We start from the raw sequence: 21,497 nt of genomic DNA, 5'->3' as shown, positions 1-21,497 counted from the left end.
GCCTGGTGTTGCCATCCGGTTTCACCAGTCCTCAGTCAAATCGTCCAACCCATGCTAGCATGGAAAGCGGACGTTAAACGATAAGCTAAGATAAGCTAAGATAACAAAATGACCACCCTAACGTGACCAATCAACGTACAAAAACCTTTTGAAAATTAGCTAAGAAAACGTTTATGCCCAGTAATAAAAAACGTCTCGTTTTCATACCTAATTACTGCAGCATTTTCTGCAATCTTTGCGTGCACTTAACAAGTTGATTGAGTAAAGCTCACCTAAGTACAACTAATCTCACTTCTTGCACTGCTCAACAGGCCCCAATATCGATTTTTGAAAAAATAAATGGATGCAGTCCTGGCTGGGTGGCAGACGAAGCTCTGTACAAAATTTCAACGAAATCAGATGAAAGGTTCAGAAGATAATTGCAGTTGTATAGAATTGTCCACACACAGAGAAAACTTCAGCTTTATATTTAATATATATATATATATATACCAAAACTCTGAGGAAAGCCGTTACTTGTTGCTTGAGAAAAATAACAGCTAAGCAACAGCTTCATTTCATTAGAGACTGCATCTCACTAAAGGTTTACCTGAAAAGGATTCACAAAACGGACGAAGCACTAAACCTAAAGAAAGGACAAGCATCAAGACTAAAACATATCTTAAACAATTAAAAGAACTATTCCGTCGTGAATTTAACTCTGTATAGAACAGGTGCGTACAACACTTTGAAGAGAAACAAACATGGATGATACAACTACCATACAACCACCCAACAACTAAACAGTTTGACATGACTGAATAGATTGATGGGATCTCTATGAATGACAAGCCCATAGATGATGACCAACTAATGAGAAACATAAGAGTGTACGGAGGAGTACAACTGGAACCTGAAGTCCAAACTATATATACACCTTGCCACTAAAGAAAAGGAAAAGCGAGAGACTCTCACTAAAGTGAAGAACTTAATATATATATATATATATATATATATATATATATATATATATATATATATATATATATATATATATATATAAATTGTAAATGCAAAAATAAAAACAAAACACAAAGGATTCTGTGGTACACGTGTTTCAAGCTTTATAGTTGTTACATCAGTGTATAATTGACAGTATAAAGCTATCTTCAGCAGCAAATGTATTCTCTCCCAAGAATTATATCACATAGACGTTAAAGGAGGAAGAAAGATGAGATATAAGAGGTGAGGTTCCGTTTGGTATTTTGCATTGTAATATACCTCGTAGAATTCTTAATTTGATATATTTATACATAATTTCCTCGGTACTCCGGAATCCGTCCATACCTTGCCACAATTCAGTGTGTAGTGAACGCTAAGTAAACAATGCTATTTTATATTAGTTAGAAGGGTAGTGTTAAAGGAGGGTATAAGTTGGTGGTTAAAACAATATAACAAAAATGAAATAATAATATAAAATAAAGTAAGGAATATAAAATACTAAGAAGAAAAAAAATAATACACAGATATTCATACAAAAATAAAAATAAAAGGAGTCAAATCGGTGGAGTGGTTAATCTAAGAAACAATAAGAGAAAATCTGGATAGTAAAGTAAGATACATCTAAGCTATTTAGACGGGTTGGAGAAGGGTGGTGAGGAAAAATCTAAATGTAGAAGATAAAAAGATAAATAGATATAGATACAGAGATCTTAAAGGTCGTAAGGGATAGATATATATGAGCAGTGTCTGCCTATATCAGTGGTGGGTCGTAAATAAGTAGCGTCAGGCTAGAGTAAACTTGAAATATGATATTCTTGTGGTGAGTGGTCAGTCTAGGCGAATTACAACTTAAGTATACGAACTTATCTATTATATTGGTGCATACGCTTATCTAGATGATGAATGGGTGATGGAAGTGGAAAGGGTAATTAGAACATATAAGACCTTAAAGAATGAATAATTAGAAAATGTCAACAAGAAAAGGGAAATAAAGTATATGGGAGAGGGACGTTAAAATTCAAAATACAGAGTATTGGGGGCATTTCAACCGTAGTAATATAGTATAATAGTGATAGGAAATAATAGCACCCACATTAATAATGCAAAAAATAAGAAATAAAATAAGAAATAAAAAATAAAAAATATGAGATAAAAAATAAAAATTAAAAGATAAAAAAAATTTTTAAATAAAGAAATTAAAAAATTAAAACATAAATAAAGAAATAAAAGAGTATAAAATAAAAATGTAAAAGTATAAAGTGAAAATATAAAATATATAAAAATTGAGGAAAAAAAAAAAAATCTATATATCTATATATATATATAAATGTTTTGGGACCATTACTGTTCATAATGGCCCTCTCAGACATGCCCTCAGCCACACAGAGAGCCACGGTCACAAGTTATGCAGATGACACAAAAGTCTCACAGGTAATACAGAACCCTGAAGACACTATGCACCTGCAATGTGAGCTGGATGAAATATACAAGTGGGCTGAAAAGAATAACATGCAGTTTAATGCTGAAAAGTTTCAAGCCTTATGCTATCAGCATGCAAGACTAAATGCAGAACCCATGAAATACACTGGACCTGGAGGGACTGCAATCCCAGAGGCAGAGACAGTGCGAGACCTGGGCATTTACATGAGTAATAATGCATCCTTTCATGTTCATGTTGCTAAATTGTCAATGAAATGCAGGCGACTGACCGGATGGATTCTAAGGACTTTTAGAACAAGAGATCAGGAAACCATGATGGTGCTCTGGAAGACACTTGTTTTAAGCCACTTTGACTATTGCTCTCAGCTATGGTCACCAACCAGTGTCAAATTAATCTCAGAACTTGAGGCAATCCAACGAAGCTACACGAAGAAGATAGCCTCTATGCAGCATATAAGCTATTGGGAAAGACTCAAGAGATTAAGACTCTATTCCTTAGAGCGTAGACGAGAAAGATATGCCATAATATACATCTGGAAGATCTTCGAAGGTATTGTCCCAAACTTTGGCATCGAAAGTTACACAAATAAAAGAACTGGACGCCATTGCATAGTGCCAAGGACTCCAAATTTGCCATCAAGATGTAAGACAAGATACTGCAATAGCCTGGGCTTCAAAGGTCCACAGCTCTTCAATATCCTCCCGAAGGACCTGAGAGACCTGCATGCGGTGGATGTAGGTGTCTTCAAGACAAGGCTGGACCTCTTCCTGTCAAGTGTCCCAGATGAACCAACTTCACGGCAGGAGACGCAGATGAGAGCAGCTGCATCAAACTCTCTCATGCACCAAATGTCAATTCCTGAAGTAAACTGTGTAGCAACACAAAATGGCGGTGCCCCGGCATGGCCACAGCTCATGAGCTGAAACTGGATAAAATAAAAATGAAATATATATATATAAAAAATAAAATAACAAATAAAATATAAAAAATAAAATAAAAAATAAAAAATAAAAATATAAAAATAGTAGAATAAAGAAAACAAAGGTAAAAATTATAAAAAAAGCCTTGATTAGTATGATTTCGTGTTATTGTGTATTGTAGTGTCATTGGAGAGTTTCGAGTCAGTGACTGAAAGGTAGAACTATATCCATAGGTTTGGGATTATGGATCCGCTTTATTAAAAATGTGTGTATATTATGTGGTCATAATCTAGCTATTCGAGGGTAAACAAAATTATTAAGGTACATAGTTAGGTTAGGGGTAGAGTACGGGCTTTGTTAATTAGGTGTCTGAGTTGTGGTAGGCAGGATCTAACGTGGGAGTAGTTAATGAGAGGAGGTGTAGAAGTGCATATAACTAAAAGAGAGGACTTAGGGGTTATAATATCTAAAGGTTTTCATCATTTTATGGATACAGGAGGGTTTGAAATCTGACCTTTTATTAACTAGCTTATTCTTATCGGGGAATTTAATAATTTTCAAAAGTTCAAGGGAGCATAACTGGCAACCAGTTCTATTATCTTTATACGTTGGGGCCGATCCAACAATTGACCATCTAAGGTTAAAATTAATCTTGTCGTCCTTAAGCTCCCAAATTCTGCGAGATAATGAGGTGTTGTTAGCCTTATGTCTGAGTCTAAACGAAGATCCGTGGTTATAAAACCTAGATTTCCAGGATGAAGAGCATCCAAGGTATGTGAGGGTGTTAGTTTCCGTGATAATTTCGCAGGAGTATATTATGTTTTTAGCTAAGCAGTTTCCGTGTAAGGGATATGTCGAAGATGTTACACAATTGCAACCGATTTTATACTTGTTAGGTTGTCTTATGCCTACATTTGTGGGGTAACTGCTTATAGTATTATTATCTATGCCAGTTCCCGGGTGGTTAGGGTTTACGTTTACATTGTTGTTATAATTATTGCTGCTACCTCTATTTGGGTTGTTCGAAGTTCCATCACCTCGATTCGTTCTGCCGTTAACATTGGTATTATACATATTATTTCTATTAGTAATATTATTAGAATCGTGGCTGGTATAATTATTATCTTGATTATTATTAGGATTATTATTAGAGGTTGAGTTGGGTATTCTATTATTAGTGGTAGTGTCATTATTTAATGCGGAAGGATTATAAGGTGTGCTGCTATTTTGTGTTGGGTCTAGGTTTAGTGATTCATCTATTGTTGTGCTATTTGTTATTTGGGTATGTTTACGTGGGCTAATATTGTCGTCGTCATTACAATTATTATTATTATTACTATCAGGTATGTTATAATTTACAGGAATATTATTTCTTATACTATCAGTGGAGGTTCTAGGATTATCGGTGTTAGGCTGATAATTATTAATTATTCTTAATCTAGCTTTTTTTATTTTGGTTTTGTTATCATCATCATCATTTAACGTCCGCTTTCCATGCTAGCATGGGTTGGACATATAATACATTTCATATTAGGGAGGGTTGAATATGAGATTCTAATAGTTTTAGTTGAAAAGATACTGCTATATTTGTGAGTGGGTGGAAAGTTCTTTGATATAATTGAGAATATCCTCTTACATAATCTACCTGTGACCGCTACATTGTATGGTATGTTATACCATATGTAGTTGCATAATTTATTTTTACTTTGCTTAGAAATTATTCTATTTCTATTATTATTCCTATCGTTAGGGTTTTCTTTGCGTGAACTAATATCTGTATGATTATTCTTTTTATGCTTTTCGATCTTATGCCTATTAGTATTCGTACTGGTTATATCTGTTCTTTTGTTTATGTTCAACTTATTTTATTTTCTATAGCACCATCCAGGGGGTTAATTCTATATTTCCTAATTCGATTATATGGTGGGTTTATGTTCATGGTTGGTGCTTTAGGCGGTTTATAATTAAACTTATTAACATATGATATTCTCTGGGAGTACCCAGCATTATAGAGGGCTTGATATATATATATATATATATATATATATATATATATATATATATCAAAATAAGCAACAAGGATATCCAAAGTTAATGCAGTACGATTGTTTCATGCAACTCCATTTAATTGAGCAATGTAAACATTACATCGAATATAAAATGTTGAGCAATCTTCAGCTGCACAAAGACATAGAAATTTAGAAATTTAATGAAATTAAATTTGAACAGAAGGACACATTTTTATAATTAAATCTAAACTCTCCAAGTAGAAAGGAGGAATACAAAAAACCATTTTGACTTAGCCAGACCTTACAGGTTAGTAAGATTTTTAACTGTCACTGATTTTATTTGTTTTTCTGGTTCTGATTTATGGACTATCATATCAGACCTGGAGATTCAAAGCTAAAAAGGACACTGGCATTTTCTTTGTAAGGTAAGGGGTAAACAGTATAGACAGTAAACATAGTATTGTTTTCAAGGGCAAATTGCTCTTTTGAAAAAACGATCCTTTTCTAATAGAAAAGCGTATTCGACACTGTCGACCAGTACACTTCCAGCTATATCCATCTTGAACTGGCCGAAATTTCGAAAATGAACAATTGTGGCCACAGTCACAGACATGCGCTGCTGCTAAAAGTCCATATCTTTTCAGCCATTCAATGAGATGGTCCTGGTCACGGCTGATTTCATACAATTCATCCTAGCGAAACGGAGGACATTGCATAATATTCATCCTGAGTGGCAACAGAATAAATTTCAATGTTAACACTTATAGGGATCTTACGTGCATGAAGTGGATTCGATCCAGTATATCCAAATTTGAATTAACACTGCGTCAGAACTTTTCCCATGGTGGAACAATGGTTTTGATCTGACAGCAGTTAGATATGTCCCAGACGCCTTTAGCTCGGCCGAAACGATGTCTCCAGCACTTGACCCTTTCTGACCTCTTCTACTCCATCAAATCTAGAATAGAGATAACAAGACCACCAGCTAAACCCATTGTCTTATTGGCGACAACAGAGCGAAGCAACTCGTGACAACTCAATCAGTTAGGGAATGGACATCTACAATATAGTCACAAGCAGTCAGCCACCTAAAAGACAACACGACTAAAGCCAACTACAAGACACAACTTCCCTCGACTCTATAATTATCATTAGCTCGCATCCTTTTCTCGGTAACCTTACTCTATCTTTGGAAATTTTACACTGAAATTGAATTTATTCTGTTGCCACTAAATATTAATTTTCCTGGAAGTTAAGAGGAATTTAAGTGGACTCCGTTGGAATTTCCGACAATTGTCCCCCACCCCCATTCCAAAAAACTTTCACCGGAAATTTTTGTATATTCGGATTCTAATAGTTAATACTATATGCGTAGAACATTTCATTAAAAAAAATTCATTTTTCTGAAAGTTATGACCTCTCAAAGTCTGGGGGGTAAAACCCTGTAGTTATGCCATATATGTATACATGTATGTGTATATATACATGCATATAAATATACATGTATATATACACAAACACACATACATATATATACATATAAATACACAAACACATACATATATATACATATAAATACACAAACACACATACATATATATACATATAAATACACAAATATATGTAATACAAGTATTACAAAATGAAGAAAAAATATAACTGCTTTCTTACTTTCACGATTTGGATTTCTTCACAAAATGAAAGACAAAAAGAAGACTGCTAAAGAACTTTGAACGAGTACTTTCTTGGTATCAGTGCTGACCTGATTATATAAATAGAAAAAGAGCAGATAACTGAAACAAACTGATACAACATTTGAGCGTGGTTGTTGCCAGTGCTGCCGGACTGACTCCCATGTAGGTAGTATGTAAAAAACACCTTTTGAGAGTGGTCGTTGCCAGAACTGCCTGACTTGCCCTCATGCCAATGGCACGTAAAAGCACCTATTAGACTCTTCGAGTGGTTGGCATTAGGAAAGGCAGCTGTAGAAACTTTGCCAGATCAGATTGATAATGATGATGTCTCATGTTTTTCTGGCTTGAATGACTATAGTTTTTTTTTCATTCACAAAATATGCATGTTTTAAAAGACAGTAAAAGATCTGAAAATCAGGTGTAATAATAAAGTTTTTCAGTCTAATTGCTATGAAGGTATGATGTTTTGGAAAAAAAAAATGGAGGAAAAAGTTACAGAGGTTTAAAAATCAAAAAAATTGGGCATTTTAGACAATAGCGAGACAGATATTTTGTTTAGAGGAACGGTGTCAACTTTAACACATAAAATGTCACAGGCCACGATCATGGCCATCAGGCATAGGTCGATGGAGTATATGTAATCTGGGTATACCCCCTCCCCTTTTAAATTTTGTTTTTTTTTACGGAATCCTATGTTTCAGACCATGGAGAAACTGATTCTGGAAAAAAATTTTCAAAAATCTCAATTTCAAAATTTCGATCCCCCCCCCCCCGGTTTTTATATAGATCCACAGGGTAAACCTAACCCTAACCGTAACCCTGACTCTAACCCTAACCCTGACCCTAACCCTAACCCTAAACCTAACCCTAACACTAGTTTTGTGAGATTTGGCTGTTATTTCTAGCATGTAAATAGCCTGCTTGGTGGGGGGGTAACTGAAATTTTTCAAAAATTTTTTTTTCAGAATCGGAATCTCCATAGCCTAAAACGTGGGATTCCGTAAAAAAATTAATAAATAAGTGGGGGAAAGGTTCAGATTACATATAGTCCTTTCTTGGTCGCTCATTGTTTACTGGGTTTTTCATCCATTGCATAAAAATTCACCATGCTCTTTTATTTTACTTCCGGTTGCTGTAGAAGTTATTTCCCGTGATTTTAATTGAATTCTGGGTAACAAATTCTACATCCGGCCTTTCCATATTTCCTCAACATTAATCCATCATGGTGAGTAACGAGGCATAATAAATCTCTCATTATCTCTATTATTCTTCATTTTATTTCTACCATCAGTACTATCTAAAAGAAGCTTTTCTATCGATCTTATATATGTGTGTGTTTATTGTATTGTATTCAAGCCCAACAGTATAGAAATTTTAACAAATTTTAGTCGCCCGTCTCTAAATAGCGAACGTGTTTGCCTGTGTTGCAGGGTGCTGTACGAACTAAAACCGTGAAAAAAGCCGCACGTGTTATTATCGAGAAATATTACACTCGTATGACCCTAGATTTTCATACAAACAAAAAGATATGTGATGAAATTGCTATTATCCCTAGCAAGACCCTTCGCAACAAAATTGCTGGGTGAGTCAAACATTTTCTTTTTCTTTTTTCGAAAGGAATCCTAAAATTGATTGGAATATGTTAAATGATTTCCTTATCAACTTTTTAAGTTTGTATTATTTACGTTTTTTATGCAATTTTTGTTCTTAATTATACATTAATTCTGTTGATGGTAAGAACAACGAAACAATTACTATCTTTTGCTGTGCTTCGTTTTCATTTTTGTACTTTATGAAAAATACTTTAATTTCCTCAATACTGTTAGTAAATAATCTTTGTGGTCTAAGTATTGGAACATGGGTGAAATATATTTTGGCGAGCTCTGTGCCAGCCACGTTCTAATGTGGTAAACATAATTATCAGCAAACGAAAAATTCAAATAATTTTATGTTTCTAATTTCCTATTAATTCCAGAAATAAACTATTAGATTATTAACCAGCAGGTTACTGGAAGGTAATTTCTAATTGATTGGTCAATGGAACTAAAATACTAGCTTTAAAATGGTCAACAGATGTTCTCCACAACCTATTAGATCTAACAACCAAATCTCCTACTCTCTTGGAAAGGAAGAATTCTAATCCCTGGTGTTACTGGGAAAATCAACCAAGTGGTCATATCTGGGGGCTAATACAGTATCGCACCCCTCCTTGAAAAATGCATTGTTTTTGAAAAACATTTTTACAGTGATAAAAGCTCTCTAAACTTTCTCCATCCTATTATTATTCTAGCAGTTACACTTTCAGTAAACCCTCCTCCTCTGCTAATTAGGTCACCTAGGTAACAGAAATTATCTACTATTTTCAAAGAGCCCTTTAGAGGCATTTGAGAAAATCTATTTCCCAAGTATCTGAAGTTTTTATTGGCTCCTTGTACATCTTCCACATATAAACACTACTTTCTGTTAACATAGCTTGCACTTGCTACACTGAATGGAATTTCTGAATACACTTTTCCTACATATGGAGTAGAGAATCCTGTTTGTTTCCTTGCTTAGCAAAGACCAAGGTCTTTGTTTAGTTTAGACCCTTTGATTCCAGGTTTTGTTTCCGTACTTGGAATTTCTTTTCTAGTTCTGTTAGAGATTCTCTATGAGGGCAAGAAGTTCCAGTCTTAAATTCCTCTGCTATGGCTTGGAGGACAAAGATGAATAGAAGGGGGCTGATCCTTGGTGAATATCTATCTGTACACTAAATTCATCACTGTACCCATGGCCAACATTTAACTTACTAACAGCACCCCTGTACATGGCCTGTACTGCTTTCACAAGCCATGCATGTGTCCCTATCTTCCTCAGGGTATCTCTCCTGCCCTTGTAGCAGCTATGATGCTGCTACACCAGTCACTGGGGATTACACCTTTCTGAATAACTTGATTAACTATATGAGTGACAAAACCATGTCCAGCTCTACCAGATTTCTTCAGCTTCTCAGCAGTAATTCCTGATGGACCAGGGTGTTTCCCTGTCTTTTGTTAGTGTTTTTAGATCATTTTGAAGCAGGAGGTTTCATCATCATTGTTCGTTTTCCATGCTGGCATGGGTTGACGGTTTGACTGAGGTCTGGAGAGCCAGCGGCTGCACCAGGCTCCAAACTGATCTGACAATGTTTCTACAGCTGGATGCCCTTCCTAACACCAACCACTCCGAGAGTGTAGTGGGTGCCTTTTACATTCCACTGGCATGGGAGCCAGTTTGGGGCCACTGGCATTATTCATGTTTGGATAGTGCTTTTTATGTGCCATGGCAGTTACAGAACAGATGTCCCATACTTCTAACAATAAAAAGAGAACAAGACCCTGAACAATTGGGAAAAAATTATATGGTTGCTAGTCAGGTTGCACTGACATCAACCACGTTTGGATGATGCATTTTACGTGCCGCCGGAACGGGAGCCAGTCAAGGGTCACTGGCCACAGCTACGATTTTTGTATTACTTGACTCAACAGGTTTTCTCAAGCATATCATACTGCCTGTCGCATCAAAGGTACTCTTACATTGGCCAGACATGCAACACTGGCATCAGCCATGGCTGCGATCTCACTTTAGTTTCTGGGTTTTCTCAATCACAGCATATCTCCAAAGGTCTCCGTCTCTTGTCACTGCCTCTGTGAGGCCCAATGTTTGAAGGTCATGCTTCACCACCTCATCCCATGTCTTCCTGGGTCTACCTCTTCCACAATTACGGTGTGGCACTTCCTTGCACAGCTGTCGTCATCCATACGTAACACATGGCCATACCAGTGCAGTTGTCTCTATTGCACACCATATTTGATGCTTCTTAGGTCTAACTTTTCTCTCAGGGCACTCATTGTCTGTCATGTATGCACACTGACATTACACATCCAGTGGATCATACTAGCTTCATTTCTTTCAACGCTCAGCAGTCATGGCCCGTGTTTTACTGCCGTGTAGCATGGCAGTTCGGACACATGCGTCATACAGTCTACAGTTTCTATCACAGAACCACAGGGCAGGTTGGTATTCAAAATGAATTATAAGCTGTCTTGGATAGTATTGTCTGGGAAGGTATGTCCATTCCTTAGTCAAATAATGTTTTATTTTTGGAAAGAGGTCATAAAATGTTAAATGTATATTTTTGTGTAAATCCTGGTTGTGTTGCTTTCAGGTTTGTAACCCATTTGATGAAACGTATCCAGAAAGGTCCCGTACGTGGCATTTCCATTAAACTGCAGGAAGAAGAACGTGAAAGGAGAGACAACTATGTTCCAGAAGTAAGCTAATTCTTTAAGGATATTTCTCCCCTCTCTTTACAATTTAATTAACTCTTTGTGGGATTTTTTTTTTATATTAGTGTTGTTTATTCAACAGTGTAGCTTGTATATATTTTGGTATTGATTTTTTTTTTTATTAATCAGGTCTCGGCTATTGAACAGAATGGAATTATTGAAGTTGATCCTGATACAAAGGAAATGTTAAAGGCTTTGGTGAGTTTCGTAACAACTTTTTCATACCCATTTTATCTCCTTTCAACTTCACCCTGGGTGAAGTTGTGATAGGGTCCCTTTTGTGTGTATATTGACAAGTACAACTATATATATATTTCGTTTTATCACCATTCTGAGAATTACATTTCTGGTGTCATGGAATGCCTTATTTAAAAGAGGGATCATGGAATTTTTTGTTTCTTTTTTAACCCTTTCATTACTATATTTCTGACCAAAATACACCCCTCATGGGTTTCAATTAAATTCTAAAATAATCATGGATTTAGACTAATGTTATGTGTGTGTGTGTGTTCTTGATATTATTTCAGAGCAAGTCGTTTTACCTCTATTACACTATTTTTCTTTTGTTTCTTGGCTCTGGTGAATGTTCCGAGCCCTCTCCCCACCCACCCCGTTCGCGAGCGTGCATTTTTTTTCTTCATATTCATTCCCAGCGAGTTGTTTTACACCTATCAGACTAATATTTTTTTATTTTTGTCACCGGCTCAAACGCTTTAGTTTGACTGCCCTGGTTATGGTATGGGCGTGATAAATTCCAGACCACATCGTACCCTAGGCCATGCAGACTAACATTATTGTCTTTTTTCCTGTATAAAAGTTAAATCCACAGCAGTACCCAGTATTTGCCTCACAAATTTTCCAAACTTTGATCCCCCATTTTGTGGGCTTTCTTGGCATATACTGTCGGAAGCGTACTCTTCCTTTATACCCCACCATGCCCTCATCGACGGATAAGTATCTCTCAGGCTTGTAAAATGTTTTATATGCACTTTGAACGCATTCGATGAGGGGTCTTATTTTAAATAAGGTATCAAAGCTTGGTTCTCCGCGTACTGGGGGTACTGTTAGTGTCTCTCACATGTAAATATTGGTTCAGCTTCACGAATCGTACTCGCGTCATAATACTGGAAACATTCATCGCCAAAAGGTTCCTGATTGCTCCAGTAATTTGTTATTCTGGGTAACTGTCTAATACCCATAATAATATTTATGGCAAAAAATGCCCGTATTTCATCTACGGTTGCAGGAAACCACAAGCTATCTTTTTTTCCGGCTTGTTTACATTCTGCGTAACGGTTTGTTTCCGCAGTAATCATTTCAAACAAGCATGAAAAAGAAGTCTAAAGGTTTCGCTTCCTGAGAAAGACTATCCCTGTCTCCCCAGAAAAATTGTTAATAAAAATATTTTTTAAATCTTTACTCCATTCTGGTGTAAAATCATTCTCACTGTCGCCGTCGCGTCTTCAGAATTGCTGCTTTCAGTTTCAGATACAGAAATATCCGATTCATTATTGTTCACCATGTGCTTTTGAAGCTCATTTCAAAGTTGAAAGAATTAACGCCGTGAAAAATGTGGGGAAAAAGTCTTCCAAAATTCACTGAGTTCAAATATCACACCAAACAATGTCGGATACAATAACTCAACTGTTTGCGAAGTGAAATCAGGTGTTTAACGAATGTAATAATGAGATTTGGGTTCAAATTTACATTTAAATAACAATGGGTACTCTCGGCCAGCTATGGCCGGGTTGGTCTTATGAACCAAAAAATTTTTCGGCCAGCTATGTCCAGGTTAGTAACGAAAGGGTTAAAGATAAATTGGAAGAGCTTGTACATATGTGTACTAAAAATGGTTGTACCCTTTCTATTTATTCACTATATTCTTTTTTAACCTAAATAAACATCCAAATTTGTATTGCATCTTTTAATCTGCTGCTTACATCATTCCCTCAGCTGTTTAGCATTCAGATTCCTCTATCATATGTGATGCTTATTGATTCACATTGTTTTGAATTATTACCTTGTAGCTTCAAGATTTTGATGATTGGGGTTGTTTATTTTTACGATGACATTGTAGGGTAGGTGAGAGAGCCTGTATCTGGCCGGCCTGAACATAAAATAGTATTTTAGCTGGTTTAAATGCTAAAGGGTTATTAATACAGCTACATCTCATCTTTATTATACCTTTATCTTGACTTATTTCTGTACGTTCTGAGTTCAAATTCTACCAAGGTTGATGTTGCCTTTCATCCTTCCAGAGTCAATAAAATAAGTACCAGTTGCATACTGAGATCAAAGTAATTGACTAGATCTCTTCCCCTAAATTTTCAGCTCTTGTGCCTGTAATAGAAAAGAATATTTGATGGAAATGTAGAATTTTCAGTGTTATTATTTTTCAACTTTATTTTACTGTTCCTGTGTGTCCTAATGCCTATGTCTTTGGACACATGGTTTGTTTCTAAATTTGGCTAGAAAGACCAAAAGATAAAAAGAAAAAAAAAGATTTGTCTTAGTTGTACCAAAAGGTCAATTTCCTGGAAATTCTTAATGATTGGCTATATTCAGTATTCTCTGTTGGACAAATCAGTGCTGAAGATGATTGATTAATTTCCTGCATCATGAAAAGGCAACTTATTATGGTGCAATTTTATTGATGAATTACATGCTTAAAGGATGATTTTTCACACAGTACATTAATTCTTCCTAGTCCATTACTTTTTGTTATGTATGTGAACTCAGACTTTACATGTCTACAGCTAAGCAAGCAGCAATTTATCTTTTTTATCCCTCATCTGATGAGTCAAAATTCTTATTGTATACTAGATTCCAACTTCAGCCACATTTTTTTGTCTCCAAGACCTACCTACAAGTATGCTATTAGAACTATGTAATATATGGTGATTTGTGATGGAAATTTTGAGGGAAAATTCTGATATTTCTCACTTAGGCGCTTGCTTCACATAAAAAGGCTGCTGTCTGCATGGAATTTAGTCTCCTTCCATTCTGGCATGCTTTCTCATTCCTATAGCAGTTACCACAGTGTTGCATTCAAAGCTGAGAGGTATTAAATTCTATTGTTTTAACATGAATTTGTCTATTTTCATTTTTTTAGGACTTTGGTAATTTGGAAGGTCTGCAAGTAACACAACCTATTCCATCTATGGGTGGCTTCAGAAATGGGCCCAGAACATAATGTAATTACCGCTAAATAAATTTATAAATCTGTATAAATTTGGCTTGTCTTTTTTTATCTCTTCAGACCAATGGATTTGTATAACCATTAGTTTTGATACAAAGTACCTAATTGCATCTTTTACATCTAAGAGATTAGAAAGAAATGTTTATTTGAAGAACTTTTTACATTACTGGTAAATTAGGATTCCTTTTCTAGTATATGAGCAATTTATATATAATAATCCCTTGACTATTGTGGGTATTATGTTCCAAACGCCGCTCCCCACAACAGGTGAAAATCTGAAGTGCTGTATGTTTTTTTTAATTATAATTTGTATATAAATACAAATGCAAAACACCACCACAGAGGGTTTGGCGTAAGCTTAAACAATAAACTGCGATATGGTGAGAGATTACTGTATTGTAAATTGATTTTGAAGAGGAACTATTTCAAGGAAGATAAAGTTTACATATTACACCAAAAACGGTTTTAGTTAAAGAATGCACTTCTGTTGTCACATTTACCTCTATATACAAGTACTACATAGGCACCTGAGACAATTGTTGAAGGCAGGAGGTGCAGTTAACCTTGGTTTCAGGTTCCATTTCTCATTGGGCAAGTGTCTTCTATAATCCTGGGCTTCGTGTATGGTTCGGTAAGTGTAAATTGAAAGAAGCTTCTCGCGTACACACACCGAGATGTATATGTATTTATTTTTGTGCCGTCTTAACATTGTGGAAATATTACCTTGCTCAGAAAATCTGCTTCAACTCGATTTGGTCTGTGTAAGCATAGAAAAGTGGACACTAAAATTGATGTTAGTCTTGTTTTAGACTGTTACAAGAGAATTCATTCCTCTTATGTGTAGCAAATATCAGGAAAGTTAGTTCCCTACATTGATATTTTCATTACAATTTACTGGAAATTTGAAAATGATTAAATGAAACCCAAGTATGATCTAGGGAGGAAGGGATTTTAAGAAGGTTAATGCTGTGAATTAGGTTTTAAATGAGAACTTTCTAAGCCCACTTTACTGGGAGTTCAATTGCATTATTTCAGTTTTAGTACATTCAAATAGAGCATAGGGTCATCCAGTTTGTATGACAGGGTTGTTTCTGATAGTCTGTCCTTGGTTCTAAGCTGATATTTGAAATATCATTTAACATGAGTTTTTCATGCTGCAATGGGTTGGATGGTTCAACAGGAAATGGCAAGTCTGAAGAATGCTCAACGTTGTTGTTTTGGCATGGTTTCTGCCCTTAATGCTAACCACTTTACAGAGTACCAGGTACTATTTCTTTTTTTACATGGCTGTCAAATTTTAATGGGAACTTTGAATTTAGATCACTTTAAAACAGGAAGTTTGTGCCACCACTGAGTAGACTGAACTCAGGTGGTTTGGTATGGAAAGAGTTACTCCTAGTGTTTGATTCGTACTGACTTCCATAGGGATTAAAGGTGAATTAGAATTCAGAATCTAAAGAGCTGAAACAGGTAGGTTACAGTTCTGCCAACTCATTGCTTTCACATCAGCTTAATTAAATTCATTTTTAAAAGTAATTTAAACAAGCAGTTTGTTTCCTACAGAAATCTAGTAAGGAAGAAAAGTTAACTTCACAGCCCAGTGTTTGTGTATTTCTTGTGTGGTATGGACAATCTGAACATGGACAGATCATATACTGACAAAAAGCATTCAACTCATAAGTATCTTATTTTCAGCAATGGATTATTAGGTGTCCTTTTGAAGTGACTAATTTTTAGAAGCTTCATTATATATGCTAAGCAAATCTACCCATCTATGACGAAGGCATAGAATGAGGGAAGGAAGTCATAACAGCACTATGTATTGAAAAATGTGTAAATTGATTTAATAAATTACTGGGTGACATCTTAGAGAAATATTGTTAGTGATGCAGCTATATGACGATTCACTCACAAACTGAAATAGGCTCCCAGCCTCTGCATCATGAATGGTTATGTGGATCACTCCTAACGAAAGCCAGAGCTTCCTTTGACCACTGCATAAAAAGTATTTAGATACACTTTTTTAGTTTACACTATATTATGTTTGTTTTTACTCTTATGCATTCAAAGTTCACAAATTTCCTTAGTTAAATTATGAATTGCATTTTCAATATATGATTACAAAGCTTCTTTGTAGACGATATCTTTTGTTTGGTTGACACTAATTTTCAAATTACTGGAGTTTGTTGCTCTACTTATAGTGATGTATACTGGCCATGGGTAAAAATATAACTACACTTTCTAATGTCTGGCCCTATGCCTTGTTTGCTGTGAGTGGAATCTTTAGGGTTGCAAAAAAATCAAACTAAGACTTAACTCTCACTGTTCTATGCGAATCTCTGGATGTTCTGGTACCATGGGTTATTTTGATTGACAAAACTGAGATGTAAACAATAGCCGTTTCAAATCCTGCTCAAAGCTGACACGTCAATAACCACTAAATAATCCCACACTTTTTCCATCTTATTTTCACTATTAACCATCCTCGTGACCCCCTTTGTATCTACAATGGGGCCCCCACAAGCTACCCAGTGAAAATACAGTTACTGGTGGCCAGCAAAGGTGGTTTATCAAGCAAAAAAAAAAAAAAAAATCCATATCCATGAAATAATCATGCTTCCTAATTTTTCAAAGCAAAAAAACCCTCCTGACGAGCATCTTTGTAATCCTGAAAAATATAACCACTGGTCCAGCCATCTGGCCGTAAAGTGGGAACAGACAGATGGACATAACACCCATTATAGTAAGATAGCAAATCGACCCATTTGCAATGGAAAATAAAGAGATAGTATCGCAAATCTAAACCCTCTAAATTCATGAACTATATGGGCGGGGCTAATCCAGAGTTAATCCCCATCGCTGGAATTATAACACAAAAAAATAATCAAAAGGTGATTTATTAATACAAAGCTCCATATCCACTAAAGAATCATACTTTTTCACTTTTTTTTTTTCGTTAAAAACCTTGATTATCTCTGTAATCCCAAAAAACATTGTCACCATTGGTCCAGCTGTTTGACCATGAAAAGAGAACAGACCAACATAATGAGCTTCATTCAGTTTGCTTCTACCAAATTTGGTTATGAGGTTTTGGTTGTCCTATCACTTTCCTGAAGTGCTGTAGAACTGAACCTAAAACCTATGAAGCAAACTTCTCAAACCACACCCACCACTCATCTCATCTTACCCTGAGGTGCCACCTGCACACCGCATTACCACTGTTTCTGTCTTTGCTGAAACTACAGATTCATTTCTTCTCCATCGCCCCTAAATGCAAGTAGTCATGAAGCTCCCCTACAAGAACCTACTGTATCTCATTGCGCTTATCTCCTACCATAAAGCCCCTCCCCTGAGTTTCATAAGTTGCATGGAGACCTCACTGGTGGTTGGCTTTAGGAAAAGCATCCAGCCCTTGGAATCATGTCAAAGAAGACATTGATGAAGGATGCAGTCCCTGGACACATTGGATCCAACCCATACCAATATTAATGAAAGGAAAATATATAACAGTTTTAATATTCTATCTGCAGTATACTTGTGCACCGTAAAGGAACAGAATGGGAACTACCTACTGTTCTATTAAGTAACTTGGCCTGCTAGAAATAAGTCAAATCTGAGGGATTAGATACATATATATAAACAAGTTTGTAAAAACTGAATCAGCTTTGATAGAAGTCCTGCTCTGTCAGAGCTCACCTGAGACTAAGTAATTGCAGTCTTATTTACATGGCCACAAATAAGCATAGAAGGTAAAGTGTTGTATAATTAAAGTCTAAACTTGTAATTCTAAACCTTTCCAGATGTGTTACTGCTAGTCCCCTGTAATTCGTCAGCTTCATTATTTGATCTCAATCTGCCCTGTATCTAGGTTTTCCCCATAAGGTGACTATACTAAGGGGAAAAATTGTAAATTTATATAAAGAGCCCCATCCACATTTTGTATATCTTATTATTAGGGACTTTTAAAGAGAACATGCTTACAAGTTGAAAGATCTTTTAAAATTTGAATTAACAATTTTATGAAAGTGTTACTATAACAATTCATAAACCCAACTTCTGAGAGGACAGTTTCAGTAAGTTAGGAACAAGTTATCTTGCAATTAAAATGTTTTAAATCCTGAATATTTTTGAAGGGTTTTTATTAACTTAGGAATTAGGGCAACAACACTACTAGCTCAGGCAGGTAAGTTAATTAATGAATTAAATCAGTTAGGATGAAGATTCTCACGACATTTATTTGTTATCACAGTAAACAGACTTTCTCAAAAATCAGTTTAGAGAAAAATCGCTTAACATTATTTACAGTTTGTCTTTTTCATAGGACAGACTGCATCCTTTTGTAGGATGCTGTGGAATGTTTAAGCAATAAACATAGAAGTTAGTAACCACAGACAGGTAATTCCAAAGTTAAATTTTAACTAATGTCTTGGCAGACATGTCCAATGAAATCACTGTGAAGCATGAAAAACAAAAAAACTATTTACAATAAAAGAAAAAGATGCCCCCTTAATAACAATATACTGTTACATCAGTAGACTAAGATACTGGAAATTTGGGCTAAAAAGAAAAAAAATAGAAAACATTTTTTAACTGGAACATTCATTTCAATCTGGTGTTTGTTGAAGAAAAAAAAAAGTTTGAAAGGAGAAAGTGAGTAGATGCCGAAGGCTTGAAGTAACGTTGTTTTACTTCACTTTCTATCAAATGACTGAAGATAAATTTTACTATTTTCAAAACATTCTATATCAAGTTTGATATGGAAAGACAAAGAAATAAAATAAGGAAAAAGAATGAAACATTTGAGCTAATTTAAAAAACGTCTTTAATCAGGACAGCCAAAAATCAAATGGCTAAAGTGAGAAACACATTAAATCATTTACATTTATATATATATGTATATACATAAAGGTTGGTTTGGTTTTTTTTTTGTCTTTTTATTCAACTGATGCCAACAAGTGATAACATAATTGCAATATTAGCAATTGTAAACATTAATATGCCATGTATTCTCATCTATCATGCAACAATTATTAGTCTTCCAGCTTTCTACACTATAGTAAAGGATAGGAGAGGAGTTTAGAGCACTCAGGAAAAAGAGAGGGGAAAAAAAAAATATAAAAAACAGTATTATTAAACATCTCTGTGAGCCAATAATTAGCCTGGCTACCCTTCAAGCTATATATATATATGTATATATATATCCTAGATAAAAATACCACTCTTTAGACTTCTTTCAAAGAAATAATCAAATGTATTGATTTCTTATATATATATATATATATATATACATATACATACACATATTATAGGAGAGAGAGAAGGTAGCTAGAAATCAACACCAACTTTCATAGACAAACCAAGTAGATGAAGTGAAGCTAAAAAATACACTAAAAACTAAAATATAACAAACAAAAAAAAACACTTGTCCCTTACAAATAAAAATCAGTTCAATAGGAAACAGGTGTGAGAAGCAATGATGAGAAAAGACAAGAATTTACAAACTAAAATAAGAAATCATTTAACTTTGAATGTAATTTTTTAAAAATCATTAAAAACCACCAAAAGTAGATAGATTTTAAAAAGTGTATCAAATATAGGAGGTAATTAATTAATTAACGATAAGCAGTGGGGGTTGGGAAAAGGCAAGAAAGAAAAAAAATTTATTTTAAAAACTGGTGGGGAAGAAAAGATAAGGAAAGAGTAGAGTAGCAGCGCTTTTGCTTATCTTCTTCATTCACTGGATGACCATTGTATTGAAAGAGGATCTTAACGGAATATTTCTTGTCTGCAAAATTCTCCAACAACATGGTACCTCAAAGTGATGCCTGTCGTGGTTGCAGTGAAATGGCTGCTTTTTTTTTTTTTTTGTGGTGGTACTTATTGCATTGTGACAACAACAACAAAATAAGAAAGGAGGGAACAAGATTAAGTTGCAATTGCATTAGTGTTTTGAAACGAGCATGTGTCAATAATGCAAAGACGGGTGTTAAGTATCATGACAGCTGCTCAACTGAAAAAAAAAAAAAAAAAGACATACACACCCACACACACACAGTTAAAAAAAAAAGGAGGGAATGGGGGGGGGGGGGAGAAAAGAGGCAGCCCAAGCCAGCAACTATAAAATGTCTGATCATAAAGGAGAAGGAGAAGAAGCTGTCGCTGCTGTATCACTGGCCAGTTTGCTTGTCTGACAGTGAGGTTTTTTTGGAGGGAGGTTTTCAGGTTTTGGAGGTTTGGGAATAGGCTCTCCAAAGGAATCTTGAAAATAGCGTTTCTCTAGTGCAGGTAAAGGAGCTGACGGGTTGTTCTGTTTGGCTTTTGCCATGTTATAGTCCCCAGAATCAAAGTACTTAAACTGAAAAACAAAACAAAAAGAGTCATTAAATATAGCTTTAAATCACAACATTTTTAAATGTACATATGAAGAAGATATTTTATGACATTACACAACTCTTGTTCCAAGGAATATCACTTTACTATTGTACATTTAGTCTTGTTTTTATGTACATTTTTCCATGTTAGCATGGGTTAGATGAATGACTATATTATTGAGGCAGTGTCTGACAACCAAATGGCCTTTCTGGCACTGACTCACTCACTTGAGGTCCCTTTGGCTTAACTGACAGGAAAAGTAACAATACTGTGTGTAACTTGTGACTTTTATAGAGCATAAAATGAAAATGAACACACATTTTATATATATATATATAAAAACAAATAATAAATGAGTATATGCATATATACGTACAGGTATGTGCATACCTACGTTTACCTGTATATATAGGTGCATATCTGGGTACAGGACGTTGCAAACAAAACGTAGACAAGAAAATAATAACCAGAATACAGAAAACACACAAGCCACATAGAGAACATTTTCCTTCATCAGCTACCCCCGTTTTAATATATATATATATATATATATATATATATATACACATACACA

The 21,497-nt window shown here is 35.1% G+C and overlaps 3 protein-coding genes across 4 annotated transcripts in view; 1 reads left to right on the top strand and 2 right to left on the bottom strand.

Moving 5' to 3' along the window:
• Positions 1-8,181, bottom strand: part of LOC106875871 (alpha-methylacyl-CoA racemase) — a 38,859-nt gene extending 30,678 nt beyond the window's left edge. Inside the window, exon 1 of one of the 2 annotated variants that reach the window (XM_089360945.1) lies at positions 7,023-8,181. The gene's annotated coding sequence lies outside the window, so the exon portion shown is untranslated. The remainder of the gene's footprint in view (positions 1-7,022) is intronic. The other variant, XM_089360946.1, reaches the window with a different exon arrangement.
• Positions 8,166-14,583, top strand: LOC106875872 (small ribosomal subunit protein eS17). Its single transcript, XM_014924173.3, has 5 exons — positions 8,166-8,270; positions 8,476-8,627; positions 11,232-11,337; positions 11,482-11,550; positions 14,465-14,583. The coding sequence occupies exons 1-5, from the start codon at positions 8,268-8,270 to the stop codon at positions 14,543-14,545; spliced, it is 411 nt and encodes a 136-aa protein (XP_014779659.1). The 5' UTR covers positions 8,166-8,267; the 3' UTR covers positions 14,546-14,583.
• A 4,772-nt stretch (positions 14,584-19,355) lies between these two features.
• LOC106883013 (cAMP-regulated phosphoprotein 19) overlaps positions 19,356-21,497 on the bottom strand; it is a 28,858-nt gene continuing 26,716 nt past the window's right edge. The window contains exon 3 of the mRNA XM_052972146.2: positions 19,356-20,906. Within this exon, the coding sequence (XP_052828106.1) occupies positions 20,682-20,906 (225 nt within the window). The 3' untranslated portion in view covers positions 19,356-20,681. The remainder of the gene's footprint in view (positions 20,907-21,497) is intronic.

This window comes from Octopus bimaculoides, chromosome 12 (genome assembly GCF_046866305.1).
Source record: "Octopus bimaculoides isolate indiv1 chromosome 12, ASM4686630v1, whole genome shotgun sequence".
In the NCBI taxonomy this organism is placed as follows: Eukaryota; Metazoa; Mollusca; class Cephalopoda; order Octopoda; family Octopodidae; genus Octopus; species Octopus bimaculoides.
This window is presented reverse-complemented; position numbering and strand designations above follow the sequence as displayed.

What these genes read in the sequence shown, in the direction of transcription:
- LOC106875872 (XM_014924173.3), top strand. An exon ending in GAGACAACTATGTTCCAGAA is followed by an intron (nt 11,338 to 11,481) that starts GTAAGCTAATTC and finishes TTTATTAATCAG; the next exon opens with GTCTCGGCTATTGAACAGAA. An exon ending in AGGAAATGTTAAAGGCTTTG is followed by an intron (nt 11,551 to 14,464) that starts GTGAGTTTCGTA and finishes TCATTTTTTTAG; the next exon opens with GACTTTGGTAATTTGGAAGG.